Source organism: Arachis hypogaea, chromosome 12, assembly GCF_003086295.3.
Source record: "Arachis hypogaea cultivar Tifrunner chromosome 12, arahy.Tifrunner.gnm2.J5K5, whole genome shotgun sequence".
NCBI classification, from domain to species: domain Eukaryota; kingdom Viridiplantae; phylum Streptophyta; class Magnoliopsida; order Fabales; family Fabaceae; genus Arachis; species Arachis hypogaea.
In genome coordinates, this window is record NC_092047.1 from 8,018,658 (window position 1) to 8,037,432 (window position 18,775).

Genomic DNA, 18,775 nt, shown 5'->3' on the forward strand with positions numbered 1-18,775 from the left:
CCTTAAGTAATTAAACGTCTATAGCTGTTGCTTCTTCTTTTCACAGACTCTCTTATTTAGTTTCTGTTCGAGGCCTGGCATTCAGAACCCTAATAGGCCTAAATATAACCCGGTCTAGGCACCCCCTGTTATCTTAACCACCCGAAAAAATCTCCACATATAACCACCTTTTAAATCCTAAGAGGTGGGCCTTCCTTACAAGATAAGATAACTCACAACAATATAAAAAAGGGAGTCCCTCTACTCTCCTAGGTATGATCTAATTCTACCATAACACTCAAACCCTACATCATTAAGTCTCTGACTTGGTCGTCGGAGTGTCTTTGCAGGTACCTTCCCTCCAGTCGCTCTTGAGGTTCGATCACACCATCCGCCAAGACCGACGAGTTTTTGATCCATCTCATCAAATCATCTAAGATCATCCTTGAACATTAGCGCCATCTGTGGGGACTGTCAAGATCCCGAAAGCATGGCAGACGTCCATGAGGAGCCACCCAACCAAAATCCAGAACCTAACCACCAACAGCCTGATCATCCTGAACCTCAAAACCATGGTGACCCCGTAGACCATGGGAAGATGGCCAGCATGGTCCACAACCACGCGATACGCAATCAACCTAGACAGCAGTCACGAGAAGAAGATCACTGGTCTAACTGAAGCAGGCCATTCGGCGGCCTAGGAGAGGATACAAACTGCATAATCTAGGAGCTTTGCCATCGAGTTTAAACCCTAGAAGGTAGGATCGCCAGAAGCAAACGCTACCAACCAAAGTACATAGGCGAAGCGGTCTCTCAAATCGCCTCCAGAAGGGAGCACGGAGCTCAAACCCCAGTTCGACATCATGAGGGGAATAGGAATCATAGTCGATCCCGAGATTTTGACTGAGAGTACCATGAAAGAAAGACACCAGAGGGACTCCAAGCAGAGGCGACACGAATGCGTGGTAATGGGAGCAACCCCATTCACCGAAAAAAAAAATCCTAAGTGAAAGGTTACCGAAAGGGTTCGACAAGCCAACTGACATAAAGTATGACGGCACCAAAGACCCACAAGAGCACATAACGTCCTTTGAGGTCAGGATGAACATGAAAGAAGCATTCGACGCTGTCCAATACTGGGCCTTCTCAGTAACCTGAGTTGTCCGGCCATCAAGTGGTTCAATGCACTCCCGAACGGTTCGATATCATGCTTTGACGACATCTCCCAAAAATTCCTGGTAGAAATCACCACATGCATAGCCAAAGCAAAGCACCTGATTAGCCTACCAGGCATAACAGAACGCCTAGAAGAGTCCACCAGAAAGTACTTAGAGAAATTCAATGATGAGTGCCTAACCATCAATGATTTAATGAACGCAGTAGCTAGCCTATGCCCAACTAACGAGATCATGAATGAGGACTTCAGGAAACACCTCACAACTAAACCAATTTGGACGATGCACGAAATCCAGAATGTGGCAAGAGAGTATATAAATGATGAAGAAATGAGCCAAATTATGGCAGGCAATAAATGGCACCATGGTACAAACCAACCCCCCACCAAAAGAACCAAACAAAGATCATCTAAGAATCCCCATCCACAATCGAACACTAAGGGTGGGAAAATTCACCAATTACACTCTCTACCGGCCCCAATCACCGAAATTTACCACCAAATAGCAGAAAGGGGCATGCTCCCCAAAGCCAGACAACTAAAAAAATGCACAGGTGGCAACAAAAGCTTGTAATATGATTATCACATAGGATACAGTCATAGTACCCAAGACTATTTCGACCTTAAGGACCCACTCGAATAAGCCATCCAAGACGGTAAACTCCCCAAGTTCTCCAAGGTCATTCGAGAGTCCCGAAGGACAGAAAGAGAAAAATCCCTAAAACGCGAAGGGTGAAACCCGAGGGGTGTAAACATCGTCTACCGAGAAAGCTTAGAGGCCGATCCAACCATAGTATTAAATGTCATCACAGGAAAGAACGTTCCCAAGAAATCCAAATCCGCATTGAAAAAGGACTTCTGGGTAAAAAACAAAGAGATCACTCCACATCAACCATGACGTTCTCATTCGACGACTGCCACAACGGCATGGTCAAGGAAGATGCCTCTTTGTCATTTCAGCCAGAGTTGGCATAGGCATAGTTAAATGAATATTAGTAGACACAGGAGCAGACTCAAACATCCTCTTTAGAGGGGACTTCAACAAACTCGGCCTCTAAAACGAGGACTTGCAGAATCACCTTAACAGAGTAATTGAAATTGGGGACAACTTCATTAAACCGGACGGTTCCGTGGTGCTCCCATCACTATTGGAACTGACAGCCAAAAGAAGACTGTGCATTCTGAGTTCGTAGTCTTAAAAGACTCCATAACTTAAAATATCATCCTTGGAAAAAAACTATCAACGACCTCTCTGCCACTATATTCACCAAATTCTTAATCATAAAATACCATGCAGAAGATGGAACCATCGGAACAATCCATGGTGACCGACAAGTTGCAGTAGAATACAACAATGCAAGCTTAGTGCTCTATAAACGGTCTCGTGACACGGCGGGAATCTTCCTCGCCGACCTAGACACGAGGCAAGACGCCCTGCCAAGACCAGAGTTGGAAGGGGACCTAGAGAAACTGCAGATCGAGCACTCCAATGAAGAAGTCACCTACATTAACTGAAACCTCCCCTTTGACTTGAAGGTGCAACTCATAGAGTTGCTAAGGGAGAATAGAAACGTGTTCACTTTCACTCCTGATGATATGCTAGAAATAGATCCAACAATAATGTCCCACTGGCTAGCTGTGGACCCCAAAGCCAAACTGATAATCCAAAGAAGAAGGAAGATGTCATTAGACCAGGCAAGCGAAGTAGGAAAATAAGTCAAGAGACTGCTCGAAGCTGGTTTCATCCGAGAACTACCCTATACCACTTGGCTAGCGAACGTCGTACTAGTAAAAAAAGCAAATGGCAAGTGGCGAATGTGCGTCGATTACATGGACTTGAATAAAGCTTGTCCAAAAGACGCCTTTTCCCTACCCAACATCGACGACCTAGTGGATGCCCCATCGGGAAACCAATACCTCAGCTTCATTGATGCATTCTCCGGGTATAACCAGATACCTATGCACAAACCAAATGAGGAGAAAACTACGTTCATCACTTCCGAGGAAACGTATTGCTCTACGGTCATACCGTTCGGTCTAAAAATGTGGGTGCCACATACCAGAGACTCGTAACAAAGGTTTTCAAAGACCTCTCAGGAGCGAAACTAGAGGTCTACATAGACGACATGTTAGCCAAGACGAAAAACGGTGATAAACTCATCAACGACCTTAATCTACAAAATGCACACTCAGAATGCATGGAGGCTGGGAAATTCCTTGGGCTTCATGATCACGCAGCGAATGGTGGAAGCCAACCCGAAAAAAATGCCAAGCCATTCTTAAGATAAGCAGCCTGGCAAACCTCAAAGACGTCCAAAAACTGACCTGGTGGCTGGTTGCGCTTTGCCGCTTCCTCGGAGCTTCGACACAGAAGGCTCTCCTGTTCTTCAAACTCATGAAAAAAGACATAAATTTCCAATGGGAACCAGAGTGCGAAGAAGCCTTCCAACATTTTAAAAGGGCATTAGCGGAACTCCCCCGTCATCTCTAAACCCAAAACGGGGGAAATGTTGTACCTCTACCTATCCATAATGGAAGAGGCTCTGGCCGTAGCATTGATTCGTAAGACGAATAAAAGACTCAACAACCAATATACTTCATAAGCAATGTGTTCCAGAATGCCAAAACACGACCCGACTTGAAAAACTTGCCTACGCCCTGCTAATGGCTTCCCGATGTCTCTGTCTGTACTTTCAGAGCCACCCCATTGCATTTTGAACAAACTAGGCCATCAGACAAGTACTTTAAAAGGCCAAACTTGGCAGGACAAATGCTCGCCTGGTCAGTAGAACTATCCCAATACGAAATATAGCATGATCTCAAAAACGCGATCAAAGTTCAAGCGAAGGCAGATTTCATCACTGAGATGACCCCTAGGGGCGAAACACCCGAGCCATGGAAGTTGCACATCGACGGATCGTCAAACGTCAGCTCTGATGGATTAAGAGTGATATGGGAGAACAAGAATGGAATTTTTATCTAACAGTCAATTTAATACGAATTCTCGATCCCCAATAATCAAGCTGAGTATGAAGCCCTCTTGGCTGGTTTAACGCTAGCCAAGGAAGTCGGAGTAAAAACTCTGAAAGTTTGCAACGACTCTCAAGTCGTGAGTTCCCAGGTAAAAGAAGATTACCAAGCACGCGATCCCTTTTTACAAAAGTACCTATCCAGGGTTAAAGAACTGATCGCCACATTCAACGTAGTTACGGTACAACACATCCCAAGGAAAAAAAATGCAAGGGCTGACCTACTCTCAAAGATAGCAACTACCAAACCACACTCCGAAAACCGGTCCTTAATCTAGGAAGTTGTACAGACACCTTCTATCTCACCACCAGGTCCGACCTGCATGCCTTTTTCTAGATTACCAACTTTGACGATCCCCATCATTCATTACCTAGAAAAGGGCGAACTACCGGACAACCCAATTGAAGCAAAATGCATAAAGCGTGAATGGACCAAATACACCATAATAGCAGGACAACTATACAAAAGGGGACTCTCCCAACCCCTCCTCAAATGCATCGAACCAAACTAAAGAGACTACGTCCTGCGGGAAATTCATGAAGGGTGTTACGATCATCATATTGAAGGTAAAACCTTGGCCCAAAAGGTCATCCGAGCTGGATACTTTTGGTCGACCATCATCAAAGATTCCTTTCACCTAGTCAAGACCTGCAAGCAATGTCAGATTCATGCCGACCTCTACTAAGTAGCTCCACAGCAACTCAACACCATATTCACTGACTGTCTTTTCAGGACATGCGGAGTTGACCTCATAGAACCCTTCCCAACAACCCCGGGACAACTCAGGTTCCCCATCGTGTCTATCAACTACTACACCAAATAGATCAAAGCAGAGGCATTAGCCGCAATCACAGTCAGCCGAAAGTTCTTCTGGTGCCAAGTCATCCCCCGATTCGGTATCATTGAAATCGTAATCTCGGACAATGGAACCCAATTCGCAGATAAGCGATTTAGAGAATTCCTGGAAGGACTCGAAATCACCCAGAAATTTAGCTTAGTAGAACACCCACAGACCAATAACCAAGTTGAAGTAGCCAACAAAATAATCCTGAAAGGACTTAAGAAGAGGTTAGACAAAGCTAATGGATTGTGATCCGACGAGCTAGGATACGTCCTCTGGTTGCACCAAACTTCACCCCAAAAATCGACCGGAAAAACACTCTTTAGGTTGACATACGGTACGGAAGCCGCCATCTCGGTTGAAGTCAGAGAACCAAGTCCTTGAAGAACCATCAAAGAACACGATGAAGCCGTAGAACGAGATCTTGTAGATGAGGTAAGAAACATAGTCCACCTACGAGAACTCGCCTTGAAACAAAGGGTGAACTTGAGATATAACTAAGACGTCATGGAACGCCGTAAATTTATGACGCTATTATTCGTAAATCGAGCTTCCAAGTTGGTAACTTGGGAAAGTTATTTCTTTTTTTTTCTGTTTTTCTTGTTTTATTTTATTTTGTTTTAAATCTGGCACTCTTTCCTACTCCAAATTGTGGAGAGGTTTTAACGAGGCCCATATTCTCTTAAACCATTTAATAAAACTTTCTCATTTCTTTATATATTTATTTGTATTACTTCTAATGAGTGAAATCCAAAAACTATAAAATGAAAACTCGGAAATAACAAACGAGGCTACCCCCAGGGACCGATCACCCCTGAGGCCAACAAAAAACGGATATCCAAAATATTAAAAGTGAACTAATCAAAAGTCATCCCACCAAGAGGCCCCAAAAGTTCATAACAAAGTGGCCCCAAAAGCCATCAAGACAAAATGTATACACCGAACACATGGCTTACAAATTTAATAATTTTTTATACAAAATAAAACAAAATTACTCAAGGTCCATGATCTGCCCATCCTTTACGGTCTGAAAGGCTCCCATGACAGACATATACACATCCACATCCGGAGCCAATACCTAAACCTGAGCTTTCAAAGCTTCCTCGATCCCCGAGATTGCAGTTTTAGCATCAGCAAGAAGATCGACATTCTGTTTCTTCAGACCCTCCACCTTCGCCTTCGTAGCTTCGGCCTCAGAGTGGGCGGTGGCAACAGCCTACTCTACATTGACAGCCAGCTTTCGCGCCTTAGCCAATTGATTCATGAGCTCGAGCTCCCAGTCTGCCAATCACTAAATCTTCAAGCTAGCATTTCCACTTCCTTTACCGTCTTTAACTTAGCGGCCTCAGATGCCTCCAGCTGATCTTTCAGAGGGCCGATATCCACCTGTGTCTGGAGAAGCTTGCCATCCAAAAGAAGGGATTGAGAGAGCATCGGCTCTACCTTACAGACAATGGCATCAGAATGAAGGAGAGTACGATACACCGACTTTGCCTGCCCGGTAACATCACAGTCCTTAAAAAAGTCCTCAATCCCCGGGCAACAGATGCTGATCAATAAACTCGGGCGCATCAAATGAGCAATCCATTACGTAGGACATAGTAACCCCGTTACCAACGCCTTCCCGCTAATTTCCTCGACCGGTCTTTTACGCTTTTTATCAGGCTCAGGAATTGGGATCTCCTGGAGATCGTCATCCCATGAGTTTGCCGAGTAGAAAGCTCTTGAGACATGGTCTGGGAGCTGGAAAGAGAGGCAACATGAAGATTCGAAAGATAAGTCCCATCACCATCATTTTTTAGTCACAAAGGAAGGCAACTTTCAACCTGGCCAAGGTCGTCTGTCCGCCAGCCATCTGAACTACAAAACAGGAGAAACATAAAAATTATAAGTTATGAAGTCAGAAATCAAAAGTAGAAACTCAGGAACTCAAAAAGAGAGCCTACTAACATACGACCTGCCCGCCTCGAGATTCCCCATGACATCTCGAGGATTTGATGGCCTGTCCCCAAATATTGCCAGCAAAACATCGACGATATCCTTGTTCTCGAGGGACAAATCTTCATAGGTTATCCTTGTCTGATAGGAAGCTCTGGACCCGAAATTCCAATAAATGGAGATTCGGCGCTCTCCCTCTAGGGTCAACCAAATCGGGCGATGACCTCGAACAGGGCAGATCTTGAAATACTATGCCTTGAACCCGTGAAATGAATTCTCGAACAAATCAAAGATCTGACAATTTGGTTAAGCTCGGAAAGAGATATATCCATTTTGGAGCTTCCCCTCCTTATAAGGAATGGTGCAGAGAAAGAAGAATAGAAAGACCTCGACCCAAATAGGGATCTCCAAGAAGGTACACACTAGCTCGAAAGTCTGAATAGCGGCCTAGCTGTTCTGATGTAATTAGCTTGGTGCCACACAAACCCGATTCAGAAGAGCATGGTAAACTCCAAAAAAGGAAACCGAACCCTTACCTTCGTGAACAATGGCTTGTGCACGCACATCCAATTGGAAATTCGAAGAGAATCTAGATTGAGGTAACACACTCTCTCATTTTTGTCGGCAAGCAAAAGCTCATGCTGCCGCTTCGCCTCACCACCTCCACATATAAACCATCCTCCCGAAGCTTCTGGAGGTCATTGTCACCCAATTTAGAGGGCGTACCCGACACGTCAGAAGTCTGGTAACGGTCCGGGTCACCCCCAACTAGAAAGATGGGATCCGAATTTTTCTAAACCGCCATCTGTCGCACCATACCTATATCCAAAGGGGGCACCACCATAAACTCATTACCTAGAAACACAAAAAGCATAAAATCCTAAGACAATCCCACGACAAATATACCCAATTATAAACCATGTTAAAATAGTGGTAACCCCCATCTGGTTACTACCATAGCATAGAAGAAACCCCAAAGCTAAGGGAATATAAAAGCAAAACAAAATAACAAGACACAAAGCATAAATAAGCGGGAAAAAACACTAATCTGTTCTAAAAAAATGAAAGAAGGAAGAGCATCAAACAGCACAGGCGCAGGGGAATGTTGCACTGTAAGCCGTCGACAGTAATGATGGTCAACCAGAAGTATAGCACCAGGAACCAGTGAGGACTTTTGAGAAGAGAGACACATGAAAAGAAAACAAAGAAGAAATGAAGAAGGTAGTTATTAAAAAAGAAAAATAAAACTCTAACATTCCAAAAAAAAAATATAGAGGGACGAGGGGCTAAAATGAAAAAATACCAAAAACCCTTCTTTCTCCTACTACACATTATTATGACGCCTCGAAAAACGCAAACAAACAAGTCTCATTATCGAGAAGCGTAACGGACATATGCAACCTTGCACTCTAACCATGGATTCACGACCCACCGAGTTTGTGGGAACCTGACCTCACCAACACTAGCGACGAGATCAAGCAAGCATGTTCTCTCACTCCGAGGGGCAACTGTTTCGGTCCAGGCATGCAGAACCCTAACAGGCCTAAATGTGGCCCGGACCAAGCACCCCCCATTATCTTAACCATTCGAAAAAATCTCCATGCTTAACTACCTTTTAAATCCTATGAGATGGGCCCTCCCTACAAGATAAGATAACTCACCCTAACACTCAAACCCCACCTCATTAACTCTCTGATTTGGTCGTTGAAGTGTCTTTGTAAGTATTAACTCCACTGCTCCTAAAGTCTAATCACGCCATTGATCGAGACGACGAATTTCCAATCCATCTTATCAAATCGTCTAAGTTCATCTTTGTATAATTTCTAACTTTATTTTAGATCTGTATATCCAAAATAGGTACTACACTACTATAAATATTGTTATGTGTGTCATAATATAAAAAAGAGTAAAGTATCATTTTTGTCCCTAACGTTTGGGGTAAGTCCGAATGTTATCCCTAATGTTTCAATCGTCCTATTTAAGTCCTTAACGTTTCAAAATTAACTTAATGTTCTCCTGCCGTTAGGGATCCGTTAACAGAATTGACGGCGGAACAAAATTGAGACCATTTTGAAACGTTAGGAACTTAAATAGGACGAAAACGTTGGGGACAAAAAGATACATAGAAATAAATTTTAATTTTATTTTTAAATAATATCAATTTTTTACTATACATAGTATTCAATTATTTTTTAATCACATCTAAGTAAATTACACTTAATCACATTACTTTCATTCTAAATAAATTTATTTTTTTATAATTTTACATTTTCATTCTAAATAAATAATGTAATGATTAGAATGAAAGTGTAAAATTATAAAAAAAATTATAAGTAATGTGATTAAGTAATGAAAGTAAAATTACATTATTTAGAATGAAAGTATAAAATTTATTTATCTATAAAAAAATTACATTACTTTAAGTGTAAAATAATAAAAAAATTAATTTATTTAGAATAAAAGTATAAAATTATAAAAAAATATAAGTAATGTGATTAAGTAATGAAAATAAAATTACATTATTTAGAATGAAAGTGTAAAAGTTATTTATCTATAAAAAAATTACATTACTTTAAGTATAAAATTATAAAAAAAATTATTTAAAATAAAAGTAATCTGATTAACTGTAATTTACTTATATGTGATTAAAAAATAATTGAATACTATATACAGTAAAAAAATGAGAAAAACCTAAAACAGCCATTGACAATTACCTTGAAAGACAACGAGGCCCTTGACAAAAAAAAAATCCAACTCGGCCCTTGACAATTACCTCGAAAGGACAACGAGGTCCCTGTGCCAAAAAAAAAACCAATGTTATTTTTTTAGCATAGGGGCTAATCAGTCCCGAAAAAAAAAGATAAGAGGCCGGATTGAGTGTTCTTTTTTCTTGGGGACCTCATTGTTCTTTCGAGATAATTGTCAGTGGCCGGATAGGTATTCACTCTAAAAAAAATTGATATTATTGAAGGATAAAATTAAAATTTATTTCTATGTATCGTATTTGTCCCCAACGTTTTCGTCCTATTTAAGTCCCTAACGTTTTAAAATCGTCTCAATTTTGTCTCGCCGCCAATTCTGTTAACGGATCCCTAACGGCAGGACAACATTGAATCAATTTTGAAATGTTAGTGACTTAAATAGGATGATTGAAACATTAGGGACAATTTTAAAACTTACGCTAAACGTTAGGGACAAAAACAATACTTTACTCTATAAAAAATAAGATTGTAAAAACTCTAATTTATTATGGTATATTTCTATTTTATTCCATATATATTAATTATTTTAGATGACTATTATAATTTATTATTTTTTATTATTAATTAATTATTAATATTTAAAAATATAAAATAAAATAATAAATTTTGATGATCTCATAATATTTTTTTTATTATCCTTATTATTTATGGTACTGCCTAATTACTTAATAACTAGTAAGTTAATATTGACCATTTATATTTCTGACTTTCTTTTTTTTATTTCTTTTTGACTTGAAACCAAAGCAATCACAGTCCAAAAACTCCAAATCAATGGACCCACCTAACACTATACTAACCACCGTCCGATAAACAAAAGTATTCGAATCAGACGGTGATAATCGCTCTGATGCAGAACTGCTGCGGTGCTTCGTCGTCTCCCCCATGAGAACGAACCAGAAACAAAAACCTTCTTCTCAGTCCTTTCTCTCTCTTACCCAAATTTCAGAGGGAAGAAAATAAAACAAAAATAAAAACTTTTCGCATAATCGTGCTCCCATTCAGACCCAGATCGAGTTTCTTCAGCTCAATCCTGTTCCATCAAAGTTACAATCTTTTATGCGTTTCTGAATCATGGAGAGTGAAGGGAAGGAACCCCACATTCAGAATAGTGGTGGGGAAGGCGAAGATACAGAGCCCGTTGAGCTCGTTCTGTTTCAAGTCTCTGAGTGCTACGTCTACATAGTGAGTCTTTGATCTACGTTTGAAGTGAATCAGTGAAATTTGATCAATTCTTGTAATTTATTTTGGTGGAGTTTTGGAAAAGTTTGGTTTTGATGATTTGGTTGTGTTATTCAATTTCGCAATTGAGTGAGGGTGCCGGTTATCAAGTTTGATACCTGTGTGCAGAATCAAAATTTAAGGCTTCCTGAGAAATTTGGTGGCATTGGTTGAGTTTCTTTAGATTTTTGTTACTTGAATTTGCTGTGTTAATTACCAGATAATGGTTTGGAATTTGAAAACTTTGTGGCATGAAGCTAAAGCTTTCTTTGTACTATTTGTGCAGATACCTCCAAGAAAGACAGCATCTTCTTACAGGTTTTTGATCAATTTCAAATTATGGCTACTGATCTAACTAGTTTACTATATTTGTCATAATGTTAAAATTATCAAATGTACATTTATTCTAGCATCGTTAGGATGCCAACCTTTTTAAGGTCTTTGATTAATTAGAGTATTTGCCTTGTAATTTTGTTTGTATCTTTCAACCCCTTTTGTGAACTTTGGTTTATGGGAAGTGATTGATCTTCAACATTTCCACTTGGTGGTCGTGGATTTGTGATTTTTTTTATTTGGCTGCTTCCAAGTTTGAATATTTACAATGGGAAGTTCATTTCAGGGCTGATGAATGGGATGTCAATAAATGGGCTTGGGAAGGGATATTGAAGGTTGTAAGCAAAGGAGAAGAATGCATCATTAGACTTGAAGATAAGAAAACAGGTAAGATTATATTAAATATGCTTTAATTTCATCATACAATTAAATTACTTTTGTATTTTTTTATTACTACAATGAAATATATTTAACTAGGTGAATTATATGCTCGAGCATTTTTAAGAAAAGGAGAGCCGCATCCTGTGGAACCAGTTATTGACAGCAGCAGGTCATTTTTTAGACTGTTGATAGCTTTTGCTTGTTAATTTGTTATTATACAGTTTTGTATATCCAGATGCTTAATATTTTTACTTATATTCTGCAGATATTTTGTTCTTCGCATAGAAGAGAATATAGGTGAGCCGGTGCATCTGCATTGTGCTTTTTTACTTCTTTTCTTCCTTTCATCTTGTATCACTGGTATGAGGTGAGGGTTTGCCAGAGACTTGTGAAGGAAGGAAATAGGACAAAATAAATTGAGAAGTTGTTTGGTTTAGTTCCGAAAATTTAGTTCATCAATATGTTAGTCATGACCTGTTTCTTAAATTGAGTTTGTTTTCCTCTCAGAACAGAATCAGACGAAAGTTTATCTTGCTGTCAATTGTATTCTATCAACCTTTTGAGTTTTGTGCATAGAATTTATGCTGTCATTGTCAAGAATTTGGCTTGTTTGTTAAATTGTTTGATCTGCTTCCACTAGAGAAAATGAAGGTTTCGGGAAGCAGTGAAGCACTAGCCTTTATCAATTACTATGTCACTGAAAAGAAGAATTTCTATCCATTCTGTGTCTTGTCTTTTTACCCTGTAGCATTGCAAAATAAGATGACCATAGCCTACATGGCTAAACACTTATTATTATCGTTTTATTGTGTCAGTATGTCTGTGTTTTCCTTTTCAACCAATAATTCTCAAGAATATTGTGTTTTGAGTAGGTCATTCAATCATAGTTAAACTGATATTTATTTATGTGTATTTTGCATCTGTAGTTAAATGCAGAAAGTTGTCACTAAATTTCATGGTTGATGAACAAATTAAGTACCTTTACCTGAAGCAAAATATTTTTTGCCCCCGTCAAATTTAATTTGAGTGCATTTCTAAAGTTTAATTCCTCAGAATTCCGAACTAAAGCTCCCTATTGATAGTTAGTTCTGTATAAAATGACTTTTATCATCTTCAATTGTTCTGCTTTATCTGTTTAACAATATGATATCTAATTTTAATCAAATTCAGTCCCCACTTCTGCTAATGCATTGCTTCTCTTTAGTATGACCAAATACATTTTTGAGTAACATTTTTTTTTCTTTTTAGTTGGACATTTTCTGCTCTCTATTTCTTGTAACCTGTGAATTCTGGATTTTACCAACTTGAAAATCTTGCAGATGGACGACTCCGGCATGCTTTTATTGGCATAGGATTCCGAGAAAGAACAGAAGCTTATGATTTCCAAGCTGCCTTGCATGATCATATGAAGTATCCTTCATGTTGATTAAGTTGGAGTTAACATTTTTATCTTCTATATCACTATTTGCATAATTTAATCTCCACACTCATTTTTAATTCATGTTAACATAGAGGATTTAAGTCTTCATTCTGTTTCATCGACAGTTGGAAAAATAGAAAGTCTTTTCCTATTGTATTGAAGATATCTGAACAAAAAGCAAACTGCAGAAGAGATGGAACAGCATTATCAGCAAAGTTCCTCAGTTGATTATAGTTTGAAAGAAGGCGAGACTATTGTACTCCAATTAAAGAATAGTGTATGGAAGTCCACATGTTCCTGTTTTTCATGATTATTATTTTTTTTTTCTTCTTCTCGATATTAAGATTCTATATTTTCTCGTCTATTATGTGCAGAAAAGTGGGCGCAGTGTGAAGTCCAAGTTTTTCGAGCAGAGTCAGAGCAACTTCTCAGAAGAAAAGGGTGGAAAACCAGAATCTACTCTTAGCATTAAGTTACCACCACCGCCTCCTCCGGGTCCACTTTCGCCTGCGGCAACCATACAAAAGTCACCGACAAACTTACCTCCAAAACTCAACCTTGAGAAAACTTCTGAAGTTGAGGCCTTTAAAACAGAAGACACACATCAGAATTCTGCTGAAGACCAAAGCACACAGGATATACCGGATGATGATTTTGGCGATTTTCAAGCAGCTGGTTAACCTACCTAATGAACAGTTTGAGTTTGTGATGATGACCAGGAAACGATACGAAATCGTGCAGTCGATGATCATCTCGGACACACATAGAATGCTGATTCAGCTTGGAGACTCAATTATGCCCTTCCAAACTTGGATAGATTAAACTCTCTTCATAGCCAACAATAACTATCTTTGTGAGTCAACCCGTGATGTGTAATTGGTGGTTGTTTTAGTTGTGCACTGAGCTGCTATTATGAGAATTTTCCTTCTTCTTGGTCACTTTATTTCAGTTGCATACTTAGTTTATGTTTTTATCAAAGTTGGAATGCCTATATTTGCATTTGATACATCCTAAGCTTCTTATGTTTGGGGTTCACGTTGGAGAATAGAAAAGTCCGTTTGAACGTCTTGAACGTCCCATTGTCATGTTTGGCAACCTTTTGGAACCCCTAACCCAGAAGTGCTTTCACATCTGAACGTACGTTCACGTGAAGCTAAAAATTCAACCTTCTGCGTTCACGTTGGGAAAGTTAATTATCGTTGGAGGAAATAGATAAGAAATTTATTCCATATCTACCAACTGTACCCTTCATTTCTTCTATAAAAAGGATGCACATAACCACATAATTTCACACTTTCTGTATGTTCTTCTCTTTATGTTCTTGGTTACAAATTTTTTTTCCAAATTTTTTCCAGATTTATTTTCATCACTGCCAAGATAAAGATTTTAATTTTTTTTTTATTATTTTTAGTTCTTTCTTTCATATTTTGATTTTTATGTTTTTAATTGTATTTTTTATTTATATAATAAATATTTTTCATATAATTTTTCTGATGTTATTTTTTTAATTTTCTATTGTTATATTTTTATTGTATTTTTTTTATTTATATGACAACTATTGTTGATATAAATTTTTATTTTTATTAATTTTTATGATATTTTTATTATTTTTTGTTTATATAAATTATTTTTTTCTATCCTTTATTGTACTATATTTATGTTGTGTATAAAATTTTTTATTTTTTTATTTGATTTTTTATATGAATTTTATTTACTTTTTATTATAATTTTTTTGTTCATATAATATATGTCGTTGGTTGTGATTATTATATACTATGTTTGTATGATTTTTTTTTGTTTTTGTTTTTTATTTTTATTGTACTTCTTACTGTACTTTATTTTTGTTTTTATTATATACTAATTATAAGTAACAAAAGAGTTATAAATAATAAAAATTTATAATCCAAAATGACACTAGATTAAAGAGTACTAACGACACTAAAATAAATTATAAAATATTTTTTTGTTTAATATTATAAAATGTATAGTACTCCTTTTTATATTTTTATTTCTTATTGTTTTTTAGTTCATATGAATTTTTTTTTATTATTTACTGTTCTTTATGTTTAATATGTAAAGTGTCTTTTTTATTTTTTATTCGACGATGTAAAATTTATAATTATAATTCTCATATATTATATTTTATTGTAACTTTTTTATAATATAGATTAATTGATCCCATTAAAAAAGACAAATTAAATAAAAAATTATTCATAAGTATTAATAAAATTATGAATGTTGGATGTCAAAAAAGTCCTATATTGTCAATTTTTATATGTTACTTTAATTTAGTAAGTAAATATTAATATTATTATAAAATAAATTAAAAAGATTTATTCAAATATCTAAAGTAAAATAATAGAATAATATTTAAAATTATTTTAATTAATGTCTCTTTTAATAATTTTTCATTTAAAAGTGATTTTGAATAGTATAATTCAAACAACATTTATTTTACTATAATCCATTTTGACATAAAGATTGCCAAACATAAATCACGTTAAGACAAACTTACTTTTCATCAAAATCAAGTTTGCAAAATCAATTCTATGCAAACTCCCATTTGCAAACCGTAATCCAAACACACACTTATTATAGCATCAATGCTGTTATGATCAATGAATCAGATTGAGTGTAAATGGCTTTACTGATTTGTTCCCTTGCACAAATTGAAGATAAAAAATATGAATTATACAAGAAGAACTAAGCCTTGAGGGGAAAACCAGTAAACTTCTATTTTGACTCTTCAAAGATTTTGTGGTTTTCACATTAGTCTTCATAGATTTTGGTGACTAAATTAGTTTCAGTGGTTGTACAAATTTTCATTGACACTGTCAACATACTTTATTAGCATCTATTTAAAAAAGTGACGTTAATTTGACAACTTCAAGAGAGTTAGTAACCACCAACAATTATAAAGAGAAAATATGAATTTTTATATTTTTTTTATCTTTATTAGTTATAATTAATTAATTATTGATTGTTGGCACCTTTTTTATTGGCAAACTAATTTTTTTGTCTATTCAAATATGAGCAATGCTAGGAACTAAAAGGGTATTAGCCAAAAACCAGCCAAATACCTTTGGGTTAATTCAAAATCTCTACGAATTAATATATGGATGTTTCTCCTGCTAAGTATCAGAATGTTTCTTTTTCATACTAAATGGATGTTCTTTTATATATTTTTCGAATTTTTTTGTATTGTAAATGTGAATGTCTCTATTTCTTTAAAAATTTCATATTTTTTTTAAATTTTATAAATATTTAATTATTTTTACTAAAATATAATTGGATGTTTCTTTTATTAAGTATTAAGATGTTTTTTTTATATTAAATAAATATTTTTTTTATAATTCTGTAACTGTGTAGTTTGCAAAATAGGAACTCCATCATCCACCATCCTTCTCACTAGCATCATAGCACCATCCACCTTCTTAACCTTACACGCGCAACAAAAGTGTATCAGACGTACGCGCATTCGCACCAACTCCATCTTCCTCCATCTTCTTCAAAACTCCGACAGCGGCAGCCACGTCGTCTAATATCCTCCTTCTTGTTGTTTCCTTAATGGGCTTTCCTTCCGGGGTTCGCCTTATCATCCACATTATGATGGGCCTACAAACAAAAACTATGACAGCCACCAAGAAAAGGAACGAAAGCAACGCTATCTGCAACGACCTAGAGCCCTTTCTCAAACCATGGTGTGAGAAAACTGAAGTTATCAAAACAGCAGAGATTGTTCCAGAAATCATGGAGGAAGAAACGGCCAAACGGCCAAGCTCAGAGTTTAAGAACTTCAGATCTGCGAGATGGCTTGCTATGGAATGGAACGAACAGCTTGATAAGTAGAAAGAGACGTAGAAGATGAAAGTGTAGAGGTTTTCATGAGGGAGCAGGAATAGTGCGCGGAGTGTGATAGAAGAGGAAGCGGGTCTTGTCGACGGTGGCAAATCCAACTAGCCAGATGATAGAAGAGGAGTGGATGTTGGTGATAGAAGAGGAGTGGGTCGCGGTGGAGAGACAGAGAGGGCCTGATGGTGAGAGAGAGGAGTGGGTCGCGGTGGGGAGACAAAGAGTGTGTGTGATTGTTAGAGGTGGGTAGGTTAATGTGAGAGAGAAGAGGAAGGTTTTTATAAGTTTTAATTAGGTTTATTTAATCAATTTTAAAAATACACACTATGAGACAGTTTAAATTGTCTTTTGAAAAACGTTTTTTTTTTTTTTATCTTTTTAAAAAAATCTTTGGGCTCGAAAAATTTTTTTTTAATGATATTTTTTTAAAAGATCTTTTACAAAAATAAAAGTGATTTTATGTTTGGATAAAATAAGATAAAAATAATCTTTTGTTCATTTATTATGTAAAAAAAAATTTTAAGAAAAAAAGATATTTAAAAAAAGGTGTAAATTATAACTTCTCAAAATATATATATATATATATATATATTTTTTTTTTTAGTATTTTTACTTTTACTATTAAAAATTTTTCAAACACACTAAAAAATAAAAAATCTTTTTTCATTGAAAAAAGATATTTCTTATCGATTTTGGGTTTATTTGAGCGCCATTCTCGAAAAGATTTTTTTTTAAATAATATTTTTTTAAAAGATCTTCTACAAAAATAAAAGTGATATTATGTTTGAATATCTCATGTAAAAAGATCTTTTTATATATCAATTATATTTGGATAAAATAGGATAAAAATACTTTTTTGTTCATTTATTATGTAAAAAATGTATTTTTTTAAGGAAAAAATATCTTTTAAAAAAAGATCTAAATTGTAACTTCTCAAAAAAAAATATTTTTTTTATTTTTTTAGTGCTTTTACTTTTACTATTAAAAATTTGACAAACATACTAAAATATAAAAAAAATCTTTTTTTATTAAAAAAATATCTTTTTTTATAAATTTAAAAACCCCAAACAAACACTTAATGACGTTCAAATAAACACTTTTTTTAAGAGACAAAAATTATTTCACGTTTAAATAGGTTTTAAAAAAAAATTTAAGTACTAAAAGCATCTTTTATTTTTTTTTTAAAGTAAAATATTGCTACTTTAGCAAAAAAAATAATTTATTTTTTTTAATAAAATTAATTTTTTAAAAAAACATATCTATATAAATTTTAAATTAAATAAAAATATTTTATTTAAAAAAATATATTTTTCACTAAAAAAAATCAATCCAAACTAGAACTATAACAAGACTATGGTGCTGAACTGCTGATAGTGAAAGCATAATTGTAGTGACTAATGGACAACAATATGCTCTGTGGTGGTCGTATGTTAAGTTTTATCCAAACTACCCAATCTTGATGGAATTCCTTAAATATAATTCGACTTGAATTGTTTATTCCAATTAAAAACATATGATAATTGTCAATGACTAATAGCTCAAATGACATAGTTTTTTTATATTCAATTAAAAGGTTGCGGGTTCGAGTCTCCTATCTCTTTAAATTCGAGTCACATAGCTTTGATAAAAAAAAAAAAACATATAATAATTTAAAATTATAAATTTATAATAGTTTCAATCCGATTAAATTAAAAAATAAATTTAAATAGATACAATATAAATCATAATTTTTTGAATAAATTTAGATTATATTAAAAAACAAAAATCAATTTAATATCATCTAAATCGTAACAAATTATATTAATTTTTTTTAAAAATTGATTTAATCCAAACTACAATAATTATAT

General features: G+C 35.8%; 1 protein-coding gene across 1 annotated transcript; it reads left to right on the forward strand.

Moving 5' to 3' along the window:
• Positions 1-10,416: 10,416 nt before the first annotated feature.
• LOC112726659 (uncharacterized protein At1g03900) lies at positions 10,417-14,014 on the forward strand. Its single transcript, XM_025776141.3, has 8 exons — positions 10,417-10,906; positions 11,229-11,260; positions 11,562-11,662; positions 11,753-11,825; positions 11,922-11,953; positions 12,976-13,066; positions 13,239-13,353; positions 13,451-14,014. Exons 1-8 carry the CDS (start codon positions 10,796-10,798, stop codon positions 13,754-13,756), a joined length of 861 nt encoding a protein of 286 aa, XP_025631926.1. The 5' UTR covers positions 10,417-10,795; the 3' UTR covers positions 13,757-14,014.
• Positions 14,015-18,775: the final 4,761 nt, after the last annotated feature.

Bases quoted from the DNA above. Each gene is read 5' to 3' on its own strand.
- LOC112726659 (XM_025776141.3), top strand. From the start codon at position 10,796: ATGGAGAGTGAAGGGAAGGAACCCCACATTCAGAATAGTGGTGGGGAA. The intron at 11,261-11,561 runs GTTTTTGATCAA...AGTTCATTTCAG, and splicing joins AAGACAGCATCTTCTTACAG to GGCTGATGAATGGGATGTCA. The intron at 11,954-12,975 runs GTGAGCCGGTGC...AAAATCTTGCAG, and splicing joins TCGCATAGAAGAGAATATAG to ATGGACGACTCCGGCATGCT.